Raw genomic sequence first — 17,995 nt, forward strand, 5'->3', positions numbered from 1 at the left:
AGTATCATAGAATCATGGAATAATTTTAGTTGGAAGACACCCTCGAGATCATCAAGTCCAACCATTAACCCACTCCTGACACTAACCCATGTCCCTGAGAACCTCATCTCCACCTGTTCAATCCCTCCAGGGATGATGACTCCACCACTGCCCTGGGCAGCCTGTTCCAATGCCCCACAGCCCTTTGGGGAAGAAATTGTTCCCCACATCCAACCTCAACCTCCCCTGGCGCAACTTCAGGCCGTTTCCTCTGCTCCTGGCGCTTGTTCCTGGGGAGCAGAGCCTGACCCCCCCTGGCTCCAAGCTCCTTTCAGGCAGTTCAGAGATCAGAAGGTCTCCCCTCAGCTCCTGTTCTCCAGCTGAACCCCCAGGTCCCTCAGCTGCTCCCATCACACTTGTGCTCCAGACCCTTCACCAAAGCCAAGACAGTTTCTTTCTGAACTAGACCCAGCAAACCAGACCCTCTGGTTCTGGAGGCCTTTGGAGCTCCATGGAAGCTGCTCGGCTCTCCTCACCTCTGATGAAGTAGCTGCCTTGTATAATTAATTTGGGAGGTAAGAACAGCCTTATGCTTAAATTTAGTGCTTGTGGAAAGTAAAGCAAATCTTGGCTTTAAGTGTTATAACACTTCGGTCTAAACCTGGAGTTATTTATTGTGGTGTGCTGGGCCAGTGATTGCTGGAACTGCAATCTGGGTACTTCATGCACTTGACCACCTATAGGGAACAAGCTGTAGGGCTGGACTGTGTCTCCCATCATGTGCTGAATGTGTCATGTGAACATAAGGAGTGTCACTCAGAAAAGATGGACATGCAGAACCGGACATGCTAATCCCGTGAACCAGCTACAGTTGCCTACAACATTTCTGGTTTGTACTTTACAATTTTGCAATGAAACTTTTTTTTTTTTTTTTTTTTTTTTTTAAATGCTGAGGAGAAATGCTGCTCTACCAGCAAGTTTTGGGGTCTTATCCAACATTTGACTAAAATGGCAAAATGAACAATTTGAATGTTAACAGCCTCAGGAAACGACCTGAGATGTTCTTGGCTACAAGACCATACCAAGGGGATCTGCCAGAAGCTGCACAAGGTGTGCTTCACCTGGTGACATCCAAATGTGAGTTCCTGACAGTGTTTAAGAATTTATAGTGCATTAACTCTTACAAGGATTTTTGAAAAGAGCCGCTAGGCTTCCAGGGTAATCTCCGAAATCCAATATGATACTTTCATGAGTTATGGATGTAAATCTGACCCCTGTATTACCATGCAAATTAGAAAGAATATTGAAACCAGTGCCATTTCACAGCTGTGAATAAAGGGAGAATTGGACCCATTTTCTTTCTCTGACTTTACTGAGTATAAATCAAGGCACAGACATGCTAACTGCATTACACAGATCCAGGTGACCATAACTTCTCAGTGCTTGAGACAAGAGGAATTGTCATTCAGCTCTGATCATCAGCTTTATTATATACCAGCCAGACAATACACATTTCATGCAGACTATACGTTTGTTCCAGCCGCCGCTCACAAGAAAGCACTCGACTTCATGTGGGTTGGTCCTGCACTAAGGTACTTGGTTCTTGGTCTGTAGCACCAGTGTTTTTTTCAGGGGTCCTGGAAGCAGAGAAAGAGAATAATTGCAAAGCTGTCAGAGAAATTGGCTGGAGCACGACAACAAAATGCCACCCTTGAGTTGGAATTTGCCTCGTGAAAAGCGGCTCTGCAAAGCGCTCCCCAAGCAGCCCGCACATGTTTGATGTGTCCTCAGGCTGGTTGGTGAGCCTGGTCCTGGTCCAAAACCCATGGTTGTCCACAAAATTGGGAGAGGGCTGGAGGTCTTGCTCTTTTGACCTGCCCCCAGTTCAACAGTGACCAGGATCAGGCCCACCCATCAGCTGTGAAAAAATGCTTGCCAATTGATTATAACCTGCATTGAATGAGCACCTCTCTGTAAAATTGTCTCACAAAGAAGCATTTTCTTTCCCTCAAGGTGGATGGTGAAAGCCCTGTAACGTGGAGGAGTTGAGCTCTTTTGGTCCTCAGGAAAGTCAGCCAAGCTAACACATGCTATCCCAAATCTGAGAAGACTTCTTCTACTCAATGCCCCCAGGTAACACCAGGAGGTGACAGTGGCACCAACACATTGGATGTTTGTTAGCATGAGCTCTGGGGCCATCTTTGTACCTAGGGTAGTCTTGGATGGGAGCATAGGAGAACAAAGCCTGGGAGTTAGGGTAGATGATGCCAGGAGAAGCTCTGGATGGGTGTTGGAGTGAAGGTTGGATCTTGTTGAAGTGCAGAGGGAGAGATGGGGAAGGAAATACGTGCAGGGAATGGGGAATCAATCTTAATTAGCAGAGAAAGAGAAGGAGGATCTCCAGGGTCGAGGAGAGATGTTTGATGGATGAGGAGGAACCTGTGAGGCTGCAGAAAGCAGATGGAGAGGCAGGAGAAACCCAATCAGCTTTAAGATGGGCGAATTTGCACAGTGGTTGTATCAAGGGATTGTGGAGATCCCCTTTGTCCCCCAGATGGACTTTGGCTTTGTGTAGGTTCCAGTCTGCAGTTAAAGGAGGGCATGAGATGCTGACACCAGGGCCAATGATGAGGTGCTAGTTACCACTCCTTGGCCCATGCAACCAGCCCAACCTGGACACGTGAGATCAACCATCTCTGTATGAGAAACTTGTAGGGCAGGAACATGTGGAGAGGCTTGGCAGGACAGATCTGGCTCAAATACTCACCTTTGTCCTGCCCTTTGTATTTCCAGTGAAGAGACATTTGCTGCCAGAAGCTGTTGGCAGAGGTCAGCATGGCCTTTCTTTCCCCTGCGTCCCCAGTATAGGAAAACTGCTGAGTCCTTCCAACCTACTGGTTCCTATGGGAATCTGGTAAACCCAGCACTGTAAATCAAGGGATTTGGTAAAAATGCAGAGCAGCTCTTCATTGGAAAAATGCTCAACTGTCAGGACAGATGAGGTCCATACTGCTGATGCACAGACATCTGCTAGGACAGGACCTGTTGCCTGGTCTCTGGAGAAGGCTGGAGATGCCTCCATGTCCTTGCCAGTGGAGAGCATGCCCAAGGCTGCCAGCAGCTACTCCAGATGTCAAGCCACCTCTTCCAAGCACATCTTCACATCTGGTCTGGTAAGGAAGGACACAGCAACTATGGGGCCTAAGTTCAGGTCTTCCTGTGTCAGTGTTCATGCGATGCTCCAGGTTGTAGGTGGGTCAATGCCAGACTAATCCCACCTCTTCCCTGGGCTTGGTGTGTCACGCTGCTCTTGCTGTTGTCCTGCATTTCAAAATAGATTTAAAAGCCAACATCATCTCTCCCTGGAGCAACACAAACTGTTTGAAACTGCCCTCCATTGACATTTCCCTCAGCCCCTGCTGGAATCATCAGGGGAATTCACCCTTCTCAGCCTTGATGTGGTACCTCTCTGTTGAGGCAGCCATGCAAACTGGTGCTTGTGGCACATGTTTGCATGGTGTATACTTCTTCCTTTTAATGCATTGGCTCTTTTCTCATGGGTGTGAGCATCCCGCAGCCACGTATTGCAGGCTGGCTAAGACCCAGCCTTCTGGAGGAGAAAGAAGCTGTGTCCCACACCATCTCCAGGTTTCCTCCTTGTTTGCATCAAATAGAGATAATTGTGTGATTGTCCTTCCCAGTTAAGCTCTTTCAGAACCTGTTTTAAACTGGAAGGAGTGTGAGGGGGAGGTAATGATATTATTTTTTCCAGGAATTGGTACCCAGGGAGAACACAGCATTGCATTGCATCTCACCAGGAGAAGAACACCCCAGCCTTGGGAAGAGTGAGCTGGGAGGGTGCAATTTGGAGGGTTGAAAGGAAACCCTGATCCTGAAAATAATGAAATCTAACACAGAAACAGCAACATTTATAACTGATCATTGTCTTAGTCAAGCGAGGAAAGAAGTTTGGAAATCTTTGCCCTCACAAGGGCTGCTGGTAGCAAACCACGGCCTGGTGAAACCCTTGTATACAGGAGAAGTTAATTATGTGATGTGACAAGGTGAGAAATGGAGAAGAGATGGACTGGAGGTGACAGATCATTACTCAAGTTATGGCTGAGAGAGAGATGCAGAAAGAGTATGAAATTCAGCAGAGGTTCATTTCCCAGAGGCAGCACCTAACAACGAAAGGATGACCACCACAAACACATATAGCATGGTCTCCTCTTTGTTAGTCCTGGTGTAACAGCAGGGAGCTAGGCTCCTGTGACTTAGGGTCTAAACTTGCCTCTGATGGCGCTGGGCTCCAGCAATGTTATCCTGTTCTTCACAGATGTGGAGGACCCACTCATGGATCAACCCTGTTCCTCTGCAGATTCAGGTCTTAGTGTTTTGGTGGCCTTATATCAAAACAGAGCTGATGACATTTATCTTTTGCTGCAAAATTATCTTCACTGAAAGCAGTTTAACTATCTGGGAACTGTTATGAGTCTGTATAGACAGCGTCAGCTCCAGGCACATGGAAAGAGCTACTAGAAGCAACAGGAATCCTCTCTTGGTGGCTCAGGAGCAGCAAGACAACTCCAGGCACATATAGCTGTGAAGTTTGGCACTGGAGGGCATTTTTTTTCAAAGAACCATGAAATAAGGCCTTTCTGTCCCAGAGAATTCAGGTGAAGAGATGACTGTCTTCTGTGGAGGACCTGTTCTTTTGGTTAGGGCCCTCACCCAGGAGGACAGTGGCAAGTTCATGTTCCTCAGAAGATACAAACCCATCGATTCCTGGGCAAAGGCCATTACCAATTAGGTTACAGCACATGGCGAATCACTTTTCACTGCTGAATGCTTTGTGGGTGTTTGAGCATCAAAGTTTGCTGTCTGTGATAACAGCAACGAAAACACAAGTCTTCTTTGTCCTGAAAAATGGCCTTAATATCGTACTCAATATCTGGCCTCAGTCACATTCCTTGGAAAAGGCAACTGCATCAAATAGTGGGGCTAAAGCTGTAAGCTACAGCAGAGAAAATGAAGAATATCAGCCTGGGTCTGTATCTAAGCAAGCAGAGAGGTTGCTATTGCTTGCACAACATGGGTGTGCCATGGAAATGTTCACCAGTTTGGGGCCAGAAAGGGCTAAATGAACAGAAAATGTCTGGTTGTGAAATTTGTGTGCAGTGAGCAGCAAGGAGCTCAGCACTTCAAACAACTGCCCACCTGCAAAGCAGCAGGTAGACAAACACCTACAAAGCTCTGCTAGCAGAAATTTAGATGTTAGAAGACTCCAATGTACCCCCAAGGTCAGCTAGGGTCTTCAGTGGCATGCAGGAATATTGTCCAAAATACCATTTGGTCCCTAAAACTGTGCAGCTGAGATTTTTGGCTGCTGGTTTAGGTTGTTCTAGTGCTTCTTCACTCTTGGAGTAGGAAAGGATGCAGGATATTACCTACACCAAGGGATCTTCTTTTTTTCACTGCCTCTTTCCAGTATCTATACTGAGATCCCTAGAGCCTGGAGAAGTCAAGCACAACCCAGCTGTAGATCTTGCTTGTCCCACATGGAATCTCCAGGCTCCTCCTTGAGAAGGATTGGAGGTCTTTACACATTTCAACTCTTCTGTGTCCTCCTGCACACCCAAGGACAGGAACAGGCATTGAAGAAGCCCACGGGACTGAGCACTGCTTGATGCTTCTCCCATCCATGTCCATCAACCAGCTTCAGTTTGGCCTTGAGTTAGGTCTTCAGATCTAACTTTCGCAGATGGTGTATGAAACCAGATGGATGGCCATGCTATGAGCTCAGCTGCTCACTTAACATGACAAGGAGGCTCCTTTGCGTCCCGTCAGGGTGGTGTGACACCACTAGCAGTGATGGTCACAGTAAGGGTAGAGGGACTGAGCTGCTTCTGCATCTTTCCATGTGTGGAGGGAGGAAGCATCACCTCCATAGCTCCAGCCAGCACAAAACAAAACAGCACTTTTAGGCAATAAATTAGGACAAGGAGGGAGAAAGGAGCCACCTGGGACTTAGTCACAATTGGGTCTCTGCTGTACTCACAGGCTGAAGGGACCACAGGCAGGTCTAGTCCTAGCATGGGATGAAGGACACAGATGTTCAGGGCACCTTCTGAACCACGAGAAGCCTCCTGGGCATTCATCACTGAACCATGTCCTGCTGATAAGCCACCTTCTGCATCTTCCTCTGAGAGGGACATCTGCTTGAATTTCCACTGACACACTTCAACCCGCAGTTTTCTGTATTGCGCCGGGAAATGAAGTTCCTTTAACATCAGCTGCTTCTGCTCTGGGCTACAAGATTTCTCCTTCATTCTCCTCAGTTGCTGCATTTGCTGAGCCACCTGCCAGCCCAGGACATCTCTGCATGAAGTTGGAGAAAGGCCAAGCTCTTTATCAGATGCACCAGAATTGCAAAGGACAGAAGGTCATGCAGCTCTGAATATGCCTGGCTCCTACATAGACATCAAAGCTTGTCTCTGTGGCTCTAAAAAAATAAAGGTACCAGGAAACAAAAACACAGCAGGGTCAACCCAAAAGACTACAGATAGAGCTGCAACAGCAAAACCTGCTGCTGAACTGGCCACGAGGACAGACAGACAGTGCACTCGCAGACACATCTACTGAAGCCACACCAAGAAATGAAAGGGCAGTCAGTAGGTGAGGTATTATTTATTTGAAGCAGTGAGCATTATTACACTGTACAGGCAAAGGAAAAGGCTTACAGTCCACGAGAGACAAGACCGGACATGAGACAGTAACCTGGGGAGGATGGGGGAAGGTCCGTGGTAGAGTTGGGTATTTAAGATGGCCTGGAAGGGAAAGATGCTGGAGGGGGAGAGGTGGGAGAAAGCAAAGGGCTGGAGAAGCAGCTGTGGGACAGACATGGAAATCTGGCAGGGAAGATGGAGGGAAAATGATTCTGAAGGCAAAAGGGAATAGCAGTGTGCTGGGTAGATGGGGTCTGGTGGGGTGTTGAGGACACTAAAGACTGCGTGGGGAGGAGCCAACAGGGACACAGTGGGGTGTTGAGGACACTGAAGACTGCGTGGGAAGGAGCCAACAGGGACACAGAAGTCCAATCAGCAATGAGACTTGGGGAAAGACTTTTGAGCAGGGCCTGTTGCGGTAAGAAAAGGGGTGATGGTTTTAAACTAAAGGAGGGATATTCAGGCCAGACATGAGGAAGAAATTGTTGACCTGAGAGTGTTGAGAGCCTGTCCCAGGTTGGCCAGAGAGGCAGTGGATGAACCATCCCTGGAGACATCCCAGGCCAGGCTGGACGGGGCTCTGAGCAACCTGAGCTGGTGAAGATGTCCCTGCTCATGGCAGGGGTGGCACTGGATGAGCTCAGAAGGTCCATTCCAACCCAAACTATTCTGTGATTCTATGAGAGGGGAGGGAGCAGTAGCAATGTGGGCAAGGGCATTCACTGCCCTGCAACTCCAAAGCACTATCTACTTCACTAAATTAAAGATGCCTTATTGACTCCTGTCCCTGCTGATAAATTTCTTGGCTCCAGATGAGGTGGCCACAGCTGAACTAGTCCTCAGTTGGGTACTAAACTCTGAACCAGGCCAAGGGGCAAGTCAGTCCAATGACCAAGGACTGATCTCAGGATTTCCCTATCTTGACCATTGGGTACTGGTACCATCAAGTACCCCTGGGTGCTGCTAAACTGCTGAGGACAGACCCACCAGCTCCAGCCATTGTGTGGTGAGATCCCCTCCACCACATGCCATGGAGGGTGCTCCTCACCCTCTGCTGTGACACAGCTCTCCAGACCTCTCACAGAGTCAGGCAGGACATGCAGGTCTCTGGTTCACCAAGGAGATACAGAAAGACCCAGCTTTGCTCAGGGGCTTGAGGTTGCTGCATGTCTTGGGCTGGGGTGGGAGGTGGGCAGATGACAACAAGGGGGTTTTAGAAATGTTTCCCCATTTCTATTTCTCACACTGTTGAGCGGCCGACATTGAAGGAATGGTTTTCATCCCTCAGCGCTCTCACATATCACTAAGATCTGTCACCACTCCTAATCCATCATTTTTCCGGCAGCTGGTCCTTGCTGCTGATTTCCGGGGAGCAGACTCCTTGCAGGGAAAGCTGGCATTTTAGAAAGCATAAAGATGCCTTCGATCCATTAGCAGGCTTTTCTTTCATCCTTTGGCTCACATCTCCTCCACTCGACAGGCATGATTAGGCAGCTGTTTCCAAGGCACCCTGCAACAGAAATTCAGACTGTTCACAAGTGATTCACAATTCATGATAAACCACCACTCCTGAAGTATTCAGAGCTGTGTTAACCCTCATTGCAGACCTCTGAGCTTATGAGTTAACCCAGTGGCACTAGTGCAATTACTCCCAACCCAAAAAAGTCCACATAAATAAGGGCAAGTGGCAGTGGGTAGTCAAATCCCCAACTGGATCAAACTTACCATGACACTGCTGGAAACAAGGAGAGCTGAAGCCCATGTCTGAACATCACAATATTTTCCAGCTGTGCAAAAGATACTGTTCTTAGCGCTGAACACAGCCATGGTATCACATTCATTCTGGGGAATTTCTTCTTCCTGCACCGCTCCTCTTTATTTGACGTTGCTGCTGCTGTTGGGAATGGTGGTTATTCCTTGGATATTAAGAGGTACCAGCTATGACAGAGACATCTTCTTAAAAGGCCCGTTTCTCTCCTACAACAGTACATCTTTAAGCTCTAAATCCAAGGGATGTTGTGACACAAGAGGCTGCATTGGTATAAGGGCTGACATGTCAGCTGATCAAATATCCGTACTCATCCTTTGACCTTGCTCTACCAGTCAGGGATGTAATAATTACAGCTCTGGTTTTCAAAGGAAGCTCAGAGATTTGCAAATGGCAAAATCCGTTAAACTCATTCCTGTGCCCAAGGCACTTAAGCTCCTGCCTGACACAGGGAGGAATGGAGAGATGGAGACCGTCAGGCCTCTTCATCCACCCATGCACAAGTCTTTGGGGGTGTGTGCTGAAGCCCTTAGCACATGATGTATTTCAAAGCAAGTGATTAAAATCAGAAACGTGATGGCCTCCCCTGATTGGACTGCTCACACCCTGCGCAATCAAAACAACATCTCTGCAAAGCTGCACTCGGATGCTCCGTTATTAAGAGTGTGAGAAGCAGACTCAACTCTTTAAATTCAACATGTCAGTATTTTCTCTCCCCTCTTTGTCCCCTCACCAGACACCAACACTGACAATTAGGACTATTTTTACTCCAGCCAGTGTCTCCACACTAAATGCTCTTATAAAACAAGGCATTTCATTTTTAGTAACCCACCTCCAGCGCTTTGCACAGATGTTACTCTCACAACCACCCTTGGAAAAATGTGAGAAGTGCCTCTCACTAGTGACTTGGCAAAGATTAAGAAGCAAGTTGGTAGCAGTGAGTTCAGACAGTGATGGTTAAAGACCAGGGAGCCCAGGTCCCCATAAATGTAATCAGCCCAGTAGGTCCTACTGTCTCTTAGAAAAGCACGTTGAGCAAGTTTGGAGAGAAACAGGACAGCAAGGACACGTTTTCCAGCAATGAGTGTGGGCAACTGGATGGGATCGGATGGAACACCCATCCATGGGTGCATGGTATACCCCATCCTGCACCATGGAACAGAACCCAGACATTCATGTCATGGGAGAAACATTTTGCTGGCCAACATGGATTGTCACAGATAAGCCCCATCAATGATCAGTCTTTTAACAATGAACATTTTCTGCAGTACGAGCTGTGGACGGGTGACAAGATAAACCCCGGGACCTACAGCTCAGCTGAAACACTTTAAAGATCATATAGTTATGCATGATGGATGAAGAGATGGATTTGGTAGGGAAGGGAGAGGGAAGGCAGGGTGATACAGCAGGACATCAGAAAGCAGCACTGTTGTTAGCATGTAGTTACAGATGAGATAAATATAGAAAGAGATTTGTAAACCAGGCAGAGATGAGAAATAGCACCCAAAAACAGTAAGGCAGAAAAGGGTTGGAAGTCAGAAGAGCTACACTGGAGGAGAGATTTCAAAACAAAACCCAATGAAGACAAACTTCCCCAGGTTGGTGGGGTTGTTATTGGAATAGCTATTAAAAGAAAATTGTGATTAAAAGTAAAAATTGCAGGTAGGAGCTTACAAATTAATTAAAAGAAAAAAGAGATGAAACTAAGATCAGGGTTCATAATTTAAAATAAAATTGTGCCCTCAGCTCTGCTTTCTTCTCAGGCATCATTTTTTCCAGATAGCAAACTCTTTAATTAATATAAAATCAGTGCTTTGCACTTCCACAGACACTGCCAAACACGTGCTCAGCGGCAGCTGGGCTTGCAGCACGCTGGAAGTGCTCAACCCAAGAATTTGCCACCTCCTTTCAATGAGGATTTATAGCCCCTTGACCCACCCCATGGGCCTTTCAGGTGGTTTTGGGCCAAAGCAAAAGCTGTAGGCATTTGGAAAAGGGTGTGTAATTAAGCGAGCTCATCCACAGCATCTCCCCTCCCTCCAGCTCTTGATGTGACTCGGTTTCTCCTTTCTGATCCAATGCAACGTGGACACCAGCAAGGTGGAGCAGCAGCATTTTGCATGCAGGGCACTCACTGAACCAACCTTCTGCTGGAGACACTATATATAGAGAATAAAAGCAAACTACCTGCTCCGTCCACATGAATTCACTGTCCATCTTCACATTTGCAAATGCTTAGCTCTTGCGTCAGGCTAGTCTGAGGTTAGCGGCCATCTAAAGGGGACTGTGACAGCTCAGTTGTCCCTATGGCATCATGGAACTGGTGGTGGCTTCTAAGCAACACAAACCTGATTACGGTTGGAAGGGTGTTTCTTTTGCTTAACTGTGCTTCTTATCGAGAAAACAAGATCAAGGAGGTGGTATTCGTCTTTAGCATTTATTTATCATTGGAAAAAAAAGAACCCTTTGAGCAAGCAAAGATCACAAGCACGTCACAATCAATTGGCTATACATTAATTTGTGTGTGTGTTCTGTGTGTTTGTGTGTGTGTGTGATTCTCATCAGAACAGCAAGAATGAAAAAGCACCACGAGGAGGTGTGCTTAACACATTACAAGAGACAATTTGTGATATGCAACCAAACCCAGGCCACAAAATATTAATTAGACACTTCCTATCTGCCTCCAAGAGGCAAGAGTTTGTGGAATTCATGGGAGCCACGTTTTTACGCCGGACGCGTTGCAAATGAAGAAGCAGGTGATCGGTGTGCAAAGCAGTCAGAAAACAGGAGCTCAGACAGCAATTAGCACCATTTTGCAGAAAGGAGTAACAGTACAATACAGTGAAAATGGGAAAGCAAGCAATAGACAGCAGAGGAATTTTGACAGGGTAAAAAGCAAAAAACATTTTTTTTTTTTTACAAGGAAAGCAAAACGTATTACAAATCAGCGGCGAAACAGAATCAGCATTGCGGTAGCTGGAAACAGAACAGCAGAGCACTCTTTCCCAGTGGGATCGACAAGCTCAGAGTCCAAAGTGAACTTGAAACAGCAGATTTTTGTCTCCTTTCTGATAAACCTGAGTGAGTCAAATGGGCGTAAAGTCTACGGAAGGGAGAGCAGTGCGGGATTTCACCCTGAGACCTGACTCTGCTGCAGTTCCTGGCATTCAATGCAATAAACTGTGTGCTTGGATGTGTGCTGAGGACCTGGTACATGTGGAGCAAATGTCAGCATTTATATCCCTATTTTGGGATTTATATCCCTGTTTTGTTGCTGTCTGAGAGGGAGGTCCCCAGGCCCTACCAGTTTCCTAGACTCTTTCTGAAAAGATTGAAACCTTCCAAGTGTCATTCATCCCACACAAAGAGAGGTGTCCAAAATAGGTAGCTCAATGGCTCTTGGAAGGTTTCTTCAGTAGAGAGGGAATTCAGACCACTGACTAGCACTTCATACCTAGCTTTGTAGTTAGATGCCACCAAAAACTTCATGTATTACGGAAACATAAGGCCGTATTCTGACCACTCACTGAGCACCTTTCATTCAAACACGGCGATGGATGCTCTTCATCGAGAAGAAGCAACCCTGAAGCGCTAGATGATGAGCAGTTGGTCTAATGTCATGGAGATGCTTGGTTCAGGTGGTCTGAACATCTTAATGATGTTCCTTGGGCAAAATTTGGTTACCCTTGAAGTCAAGGGCTAAATTCCTGTTGAATTCAAGGTGGAATGGTGGCAAGCATGCTGTCTGCTTGAATGTGAAGCTTTGGGCCATAAAATAATTGGGAGAATTGTTTGGCATGGTCTTTCCCTATGTACGAGATTGGTGCGTTGGGCTATTGGTAACTGTCTACGTGTCTTCCCGCCATGTTCTGCCTGCTGTGACACGTCATCTTCACGGCTGTTGCTATATCCTGCCATAGGAGAGGTTGTTACTGAGGAGTGTGAAGATGGATGAAGCATTTAAATGCCAAGGAATCACACCAAGTCTTGGAAGCTCAGGCTTCTCTGGCCAGTTGTCCCTTGTGCGATGGCGTGGAAAGAGCTGTGAGCGGCACTTCTCCCCACCAGCTCAACACAAGCCTTTTGCCGAGCTGTGCTGGAGATAGAGCTGAGCTTTGCACTCCAGAGGTGCTGCAGGAGCTTTTGAGCACTCAGAAAAGCAATGGACAGGTCAGCATCTCCATGGAGCATGCACATCGAAAAATGCACTACATTCGCAAAGATTTCCACAGTTTTACTTCCTGGAGGATTTCCCTGGTTTCCTCCTAAACGTTGGAGGTTTAAATATATATATTTCTATATATGAATATATATTTTTCCACATACACAACCTGACTAGCTCATAGCACACAGTTCTAACACAGCTAAGCTTGGAAATACACCACTGAATTCAGAACACTACACGTACTTATAGTCAAAGCTTTAGGCTGTTAGCGCAAGGCAAACAGGACACACCACACAATACAATGAACTTGGCATTTATTCGTTACTAAGGCCAGCAAATGTCACTATCTGCATACCACAGAGCTTTCCTCCTCTTTGGAAACTTTCTCTCAGCCTTGTAGCCCACCGCTTATTTATGTTTCCAAAAGACCCAATTCTAATGGGGTGAGATCCCAAAAATGGGACTCCTCACCCTCCTGGCCCATCCCTTTTTATGTTCAATAGTTTCAGATCTCTAAAATATCCTAGCAGCAAGACTTCCCTCATTCAAACACCTCTACAGCAACACAGTCCTTATACTCTCCTCTTGCAATACCTCCCTACCCTGCTTTCCATGTCTCACTTTGTTCTTCCCAATTGTCTGTTCTCTGAAAGTTTCAAGCTGGACCGCATGTTAGGATAAAAATATTGAGCTGCAAAAATAAGGAAGAACCCTGCACCTTGACTTGCGGCTACTCTGCTATGGGACAATTTCACAGCTCAGTTTGGGGGGGATCAAGATTAATTCTTCTGTATTTAGGACTCAATCCAGGAGTCAGACATGTAAATTCAGATTGGGACCTTACCTCTCAAAGCCCCCATTGACTCAGCAACCCAGATTCCTGGGTATGCAATGCCAGTCTGTTGGGCCAGTTCAAACTCACTGACAAATGGTCCTGCTCTGTTTACAGCTTCCCAACTGGACTTGCAGTGCATGGGGATCTCCTAGAGTAAGAGCACAGTAAATAGGATTGAAACCCTGAGATCTTGCCTGGAGGGAGTCTAGGGGTCCCAGCAACTGGTTTACGGACCTCTTAGGATGCTTGTGAGCCAATATGAACTACAACAGCTGGTAGAGTCAAAACAATGGGGGCTGACGGCTCTAGACAACCTTGCTGACTCATTTATTTTTACCCCTTGGAAGGTCACATCTGCAAACTAAACCTATTTCTGTAATCTAGCTCTGTTTACTGGCACCCCAGAAGTGAAGAAAGCAGACCAAGATTCAAAACAAACCACATATAACTAAAGAGATCCATAACCTACGGGAAACAATAGGGAAGAACAGCCTGCTGATAAACTATCTGACCTGCCACATGCTTGGGAAGTCTTCACTGCTCTCTGCGCTTTCCCTCATTCCTTTTTTAAAGAAAATCAAGGCCTTCAGGTAATGTTGATGGATAAAGCTGCCTTGATTCAGCTAGACCTACCCCCCAGCTACCCTGGGGGAGGATTTGGCCCTTTATTTGCAAGGGATCTCCTTTCCCATCACTTCTTGGAGCAAAAGTCCCACTGGTATCACCAGGGGAAATCACTCTTGGCTACGCCACTGATTCTAATGGGTTTACAGAAGATCCACAGCACCATGAATGAACCTTTGATCCTCTCTGCCTTTAAAACCTTTCCACCTGTTGACACCCGTGGGAGATGACCAAAGAATGGCCAACCCCAAAAGGGGCTGGGGGTCTCATGATGAGAGAACAACCCCTCCATGGCTCAACAGGCACTTACATGCCATTGAAGGACCAAGCCCAAGGAAAGGGACAAGCTGTTGGACACAACAACAGTTGATCCATCACCTTCATCTCCTGCAACCTCGTTTGTGCATTCCCACGACCCTCACTCTGTGCAGAGCCATGTTGTGCAGGCAAAGCAGAACAATCTGACCTCACAAACAAGGATTCCCTAATCCTCCTTGGAAATAAAACAGAAAAGCTTCTAATACAATCAGAACAAAAAGCAGATTAGAAGCCTCTAATTAATTTTGTGGCCTTTATTTAATCAAAGAAAAAAAAAAAAGGAAGAAAGAAAATGAAGAAAAAAAAAAAGAGAAAGAAAAGAAAGTGCAGTGACATTTACTCTTTTGCCTCAGCCAGTTTATTGTTCATCTCTTTACTTTTCTCCTTGTCCTCTGGCTTTGCTGTGTTGGAGGTCTCGGCGCTCTTTTTCTTGGCAGCCCGGCCAGATGCGATCTGCTTGTCTTTGGCCTTTTTCAGGGGTTTATGGCTTGTTGTGGTCTTTTTTGGTTTGGAAGGCTTTACGCTAGGCTTTTCCACCTGCATGGAGGGCGACATGCAAAACGACAACACAGAGATGGAGAGAGAAAGAGAGACACAAGGACAGGTGGAAAATAGGATTTAGGTCAGAAAGGGCATGAATATTGCTTATCTAATCAGCTATGCCCTGCCACGAAGAGAGGGGAGCAGCTGGGTGCATGTTGAGTTGGCCACATCCTTTCATGGTGTTGATGCCCTGAAGTCACAATGGCCCTGAAGCAACAGATCCCGTTGTATCTAGATCAATGCACAGTCAGGTAAATAGAAGAGGGAATATTATCAACATTTTATCAGTTCCTTCATCTTTCTCTGACTTCAGGAGGGGCTTTGCAAGCCAAAAGGTGGTTGTCTCCCTCTAGATTAAAAGTGGAGAAGTGATGCTTAGGGCAAAGAGGCTCCTACAAGCCACCACCTTCCACAGAATCACAGAATGGCTGGCATTGGAATGGACCTCTGGAGATCATCCAAACCAACCCACATGCTTAAGAAGGTTCACCAGAGCAGATCACACAGGAATGTGTCCAGGCGGGTTTGAATGTCTCTGGAGAAGGAGACTCCACAGCCTCTCTGGGCAGCCTGGTCCAGGCACTGGCACCCTCAAAGTAAAGCAGTTTCTCCTCATATTCAGATGGAACCTCCTGTGTTTCAGTCTGTGCCTGTTACCCCTCACCCTGTCATTGGGCACCACTAAAAAGAGTTATCACTGAAAAGAGCTTTCTTGCAGGACATGATTCCTCAGTCTGTTTGTCCCTTAATAGATTGCCACAATGGAGGAAAATTACTTGGGGGCAGCTAGGCTGCAAGATTGGCACCCAAGCAAAGTCCACGACAGTGTCTTGCATCCATCTGTTTCTACAGCCCCCAGAATAGGGAGGACATCTTCAAAATTAAGGATGAACAGAAGCCTTCAGCTCCTCCATGCTGGCCCTGCCATCCCCCTGAGACCTCATAAATGTAAACACTGGGAAAGACTTATGCTCCTGGGTTTAAAACTGCACAGGCTGACTCCATTTATTTTCAGACCCTCCGCTGCTCCTAGAAAACAAGGCTGGAAGACATTTTAGCCTCAGCCCTTCTCAATATCATCAAAGCCAAAAGTGCTTGCTGTCAAAATCTGTGGAACATTCTGAATCCATCGTAGATGAAGATCTGGCTCTTACCATATTCTTCCTGGGATAGAGGGTAAGGTGGGATGTCTACGGCTTTGGAAGGAGAAAGAGAAATGTGTCTAGATCGGGGTGTCCAACTCATTTTCACCATGGGCCACATCAGCATTGAGGTAGCCTTCAAAGGGCTGAATGCAATTTTAGGACTGCATAAATGTAACTACTCCTATATCTGTACAGTCCTAAAACTATACTCAGCCCCCTGAAGGCAACCAGAAGGCTGATGTGGCCGTTGGTGAAAATGAGTTTGACACCTCTGGTCTAGAAAATACTCTAGGGAATGACAATGCAAAAACCTCTTCATCTGGGCCCTATCCTCATGTCTTTACAGTTTGACATAGGGTACTATTATCTCCAAAGTGCATCAAGCCATACTACAGCCCATAGAATCACGGAGTGGTTTGGGTTGGAAGGGACCTTAAAGATCATCTACTCCAACCCCTCCCTGCTATGAGCAGGGACACCTTCCACTAGTCCAGGTTGCTCAGAACCCCGACCAGCCTCACCTTGAACACTTCCAGGGATGGGGCATCCACAACTTCACTGGGCAACCTATTCCGGTGCCTCACTAGCCTCACAGCAAAGAATTTCTTCCTAATATCTAACAAAAATTTACATTTTTTTCAGTTTAAAACCATCGCCCCTTGTCCTATCACAACAGCCCTGCTCAAAAGTCTGTCCCCGTCTTTCTTCTTGACCACTTTTAAGTACAGAAAGGCCACACTAAGGTCTCCCTGGAGCTTCTCTTCTCCAGCTGAACACCCCAACTCTCTCAGCCTGTCCTCCCAGCAGAGCTGTTCCAGTCTCACATCATTTCTGGGGCTCCTCTGGCCCCTCTCCAGCAGGTCCATGTGTGTCCTGTGCTGAGGACCCAGAGCTGGACCAGCACTGCAGGGGGGTCTCACCAGAGCGGAGCAGAGGGGCAGAATCCCCTCCCTCCACCTGCTGCTTACGCTGCTGGGGATGCAGCCCCAGGATACTACTGGTTTTCTGGGCTGCGAGTGCACTTTGCTCACTCGTATTCTATTTTTCATCCACCACCATCTACAGGTGGATCCACAGATGCAGCTGCTGGTCAGAAATTAAGATGCCACATGAGGGAATGTGAGCAGGCAGCATTCACCCCAGCCTTACTGTGCTGGACATGTCCCACCAGGAGCAGTGGTGGCCCTGGGTCTCTTCCAATGCGTTTCTTACCTTTGGCGGTTCTTTGTAGGGTTCACTGTAGAGAGTGCGTATCCTTCTGCGCTCCAGGTATTTGTTATCGGCTGGAGAAGGCTTATTGGTTTCCCCCTTGAACTGAGCGCTGTAACTGGTTTCATGGGTCATTTTCTCCTCTGGCGGCTTGTACTGGGACTTCGCTTTCATAGCTTTCGCAGGCCTGATGTCTATCCAGGGTCTGAATTCATTTCTGAAGATCAAAAAGAAAAGAAAGGGGTTCAGGAATTAATTCAACAGGAGAGTAGTGGGAATGTGGGGATGGAATCCCTCATTGCTCAGTAAGGTCTCTTTGGAAGGGCTTTTATGTACATCCAGTCAAGTTTACTAAGAAATTGGCTCCCAACAGCTCATTTTTTACCTCATCTAAAACCTACCAACACATTAGCAAAAGCTCAAAAGAAAGTTCCTCTATTAAAATCAGCCAGTCCTGGGCATCAGACTACCTGCTACTTGTGTGACAATGGTGACGTGTCCTATCAAAAGCTGGCTGTGATGCTTTTTAATTTTAAAAACAGAGATAATGTTTTGTCTCTACAGCTTCACCTCTGCACTGGAGCTACCTGCAAGCAGCTCTTGACTCTTGCAGTTAGGGTGGAAAAGAATACTTGGAAAGGAACACCAAAATTCGTGCTCTGCAACTCAACACAGGACACACAC

The 17,995-nt window shown here is 46.8% G+C and overlaps 1 protein-coding gene across 2 annotated transcripts in view; it reads right to left on the minus strand.

Annotated features, from left to right (window-relative positions):
• Nucleotides 1-1,449: 1,449 nt before the first annotated feature.
• MAP6 (microtubule associated protein 6) overlaps nt 1,450-17,995 on the minus strand; it is a 46,580-nt gene continuing 30,034 nt past the window's right edge. Inside the window, exons 2-5 of one of the 2 annotated variants that reach the window (XM_065070968.1) lie at nt 17,315-17,528; nt 14,755-14,951; nt 7,949-8,214; nt 1,450-1,616 (exon numbers count right to left, since the gene is read on the minus strand). In XM_065070968.1, coding sequence (XP_064927040.1) covers nt 8,163-8,214; nt 14,755-14,951; nt 17,315-17,528 — 463 coding nt within the window. In that variant the 3' untranslated portion in view covers nt 1,450-1,616; nt 7,949-8,162. The remainder of the gene's footprint in view (nt 1,617-7,948; nt 8,215-14,754; nt 14,952-17,314; nt 17,529-17,995) is intronic. The other variant, XM_005500605.3, reaches the window with a different exon arrangement.

This window comes from Columba livia, chromosome 1 (assembly GCF_036013475.1).
Source record: "Columba livia isolate bColLiv1 breed racing homer chromosome 1, bColLiv1.pat.W.v2, whole genome shotgun sequence".
Classification (NCBI taxonomy): domain Eukaryota; kingdom Metazoa; phylum Chordata; class Aves; order Columbiformes; family Columbidae; genus Columba; species Columba livia.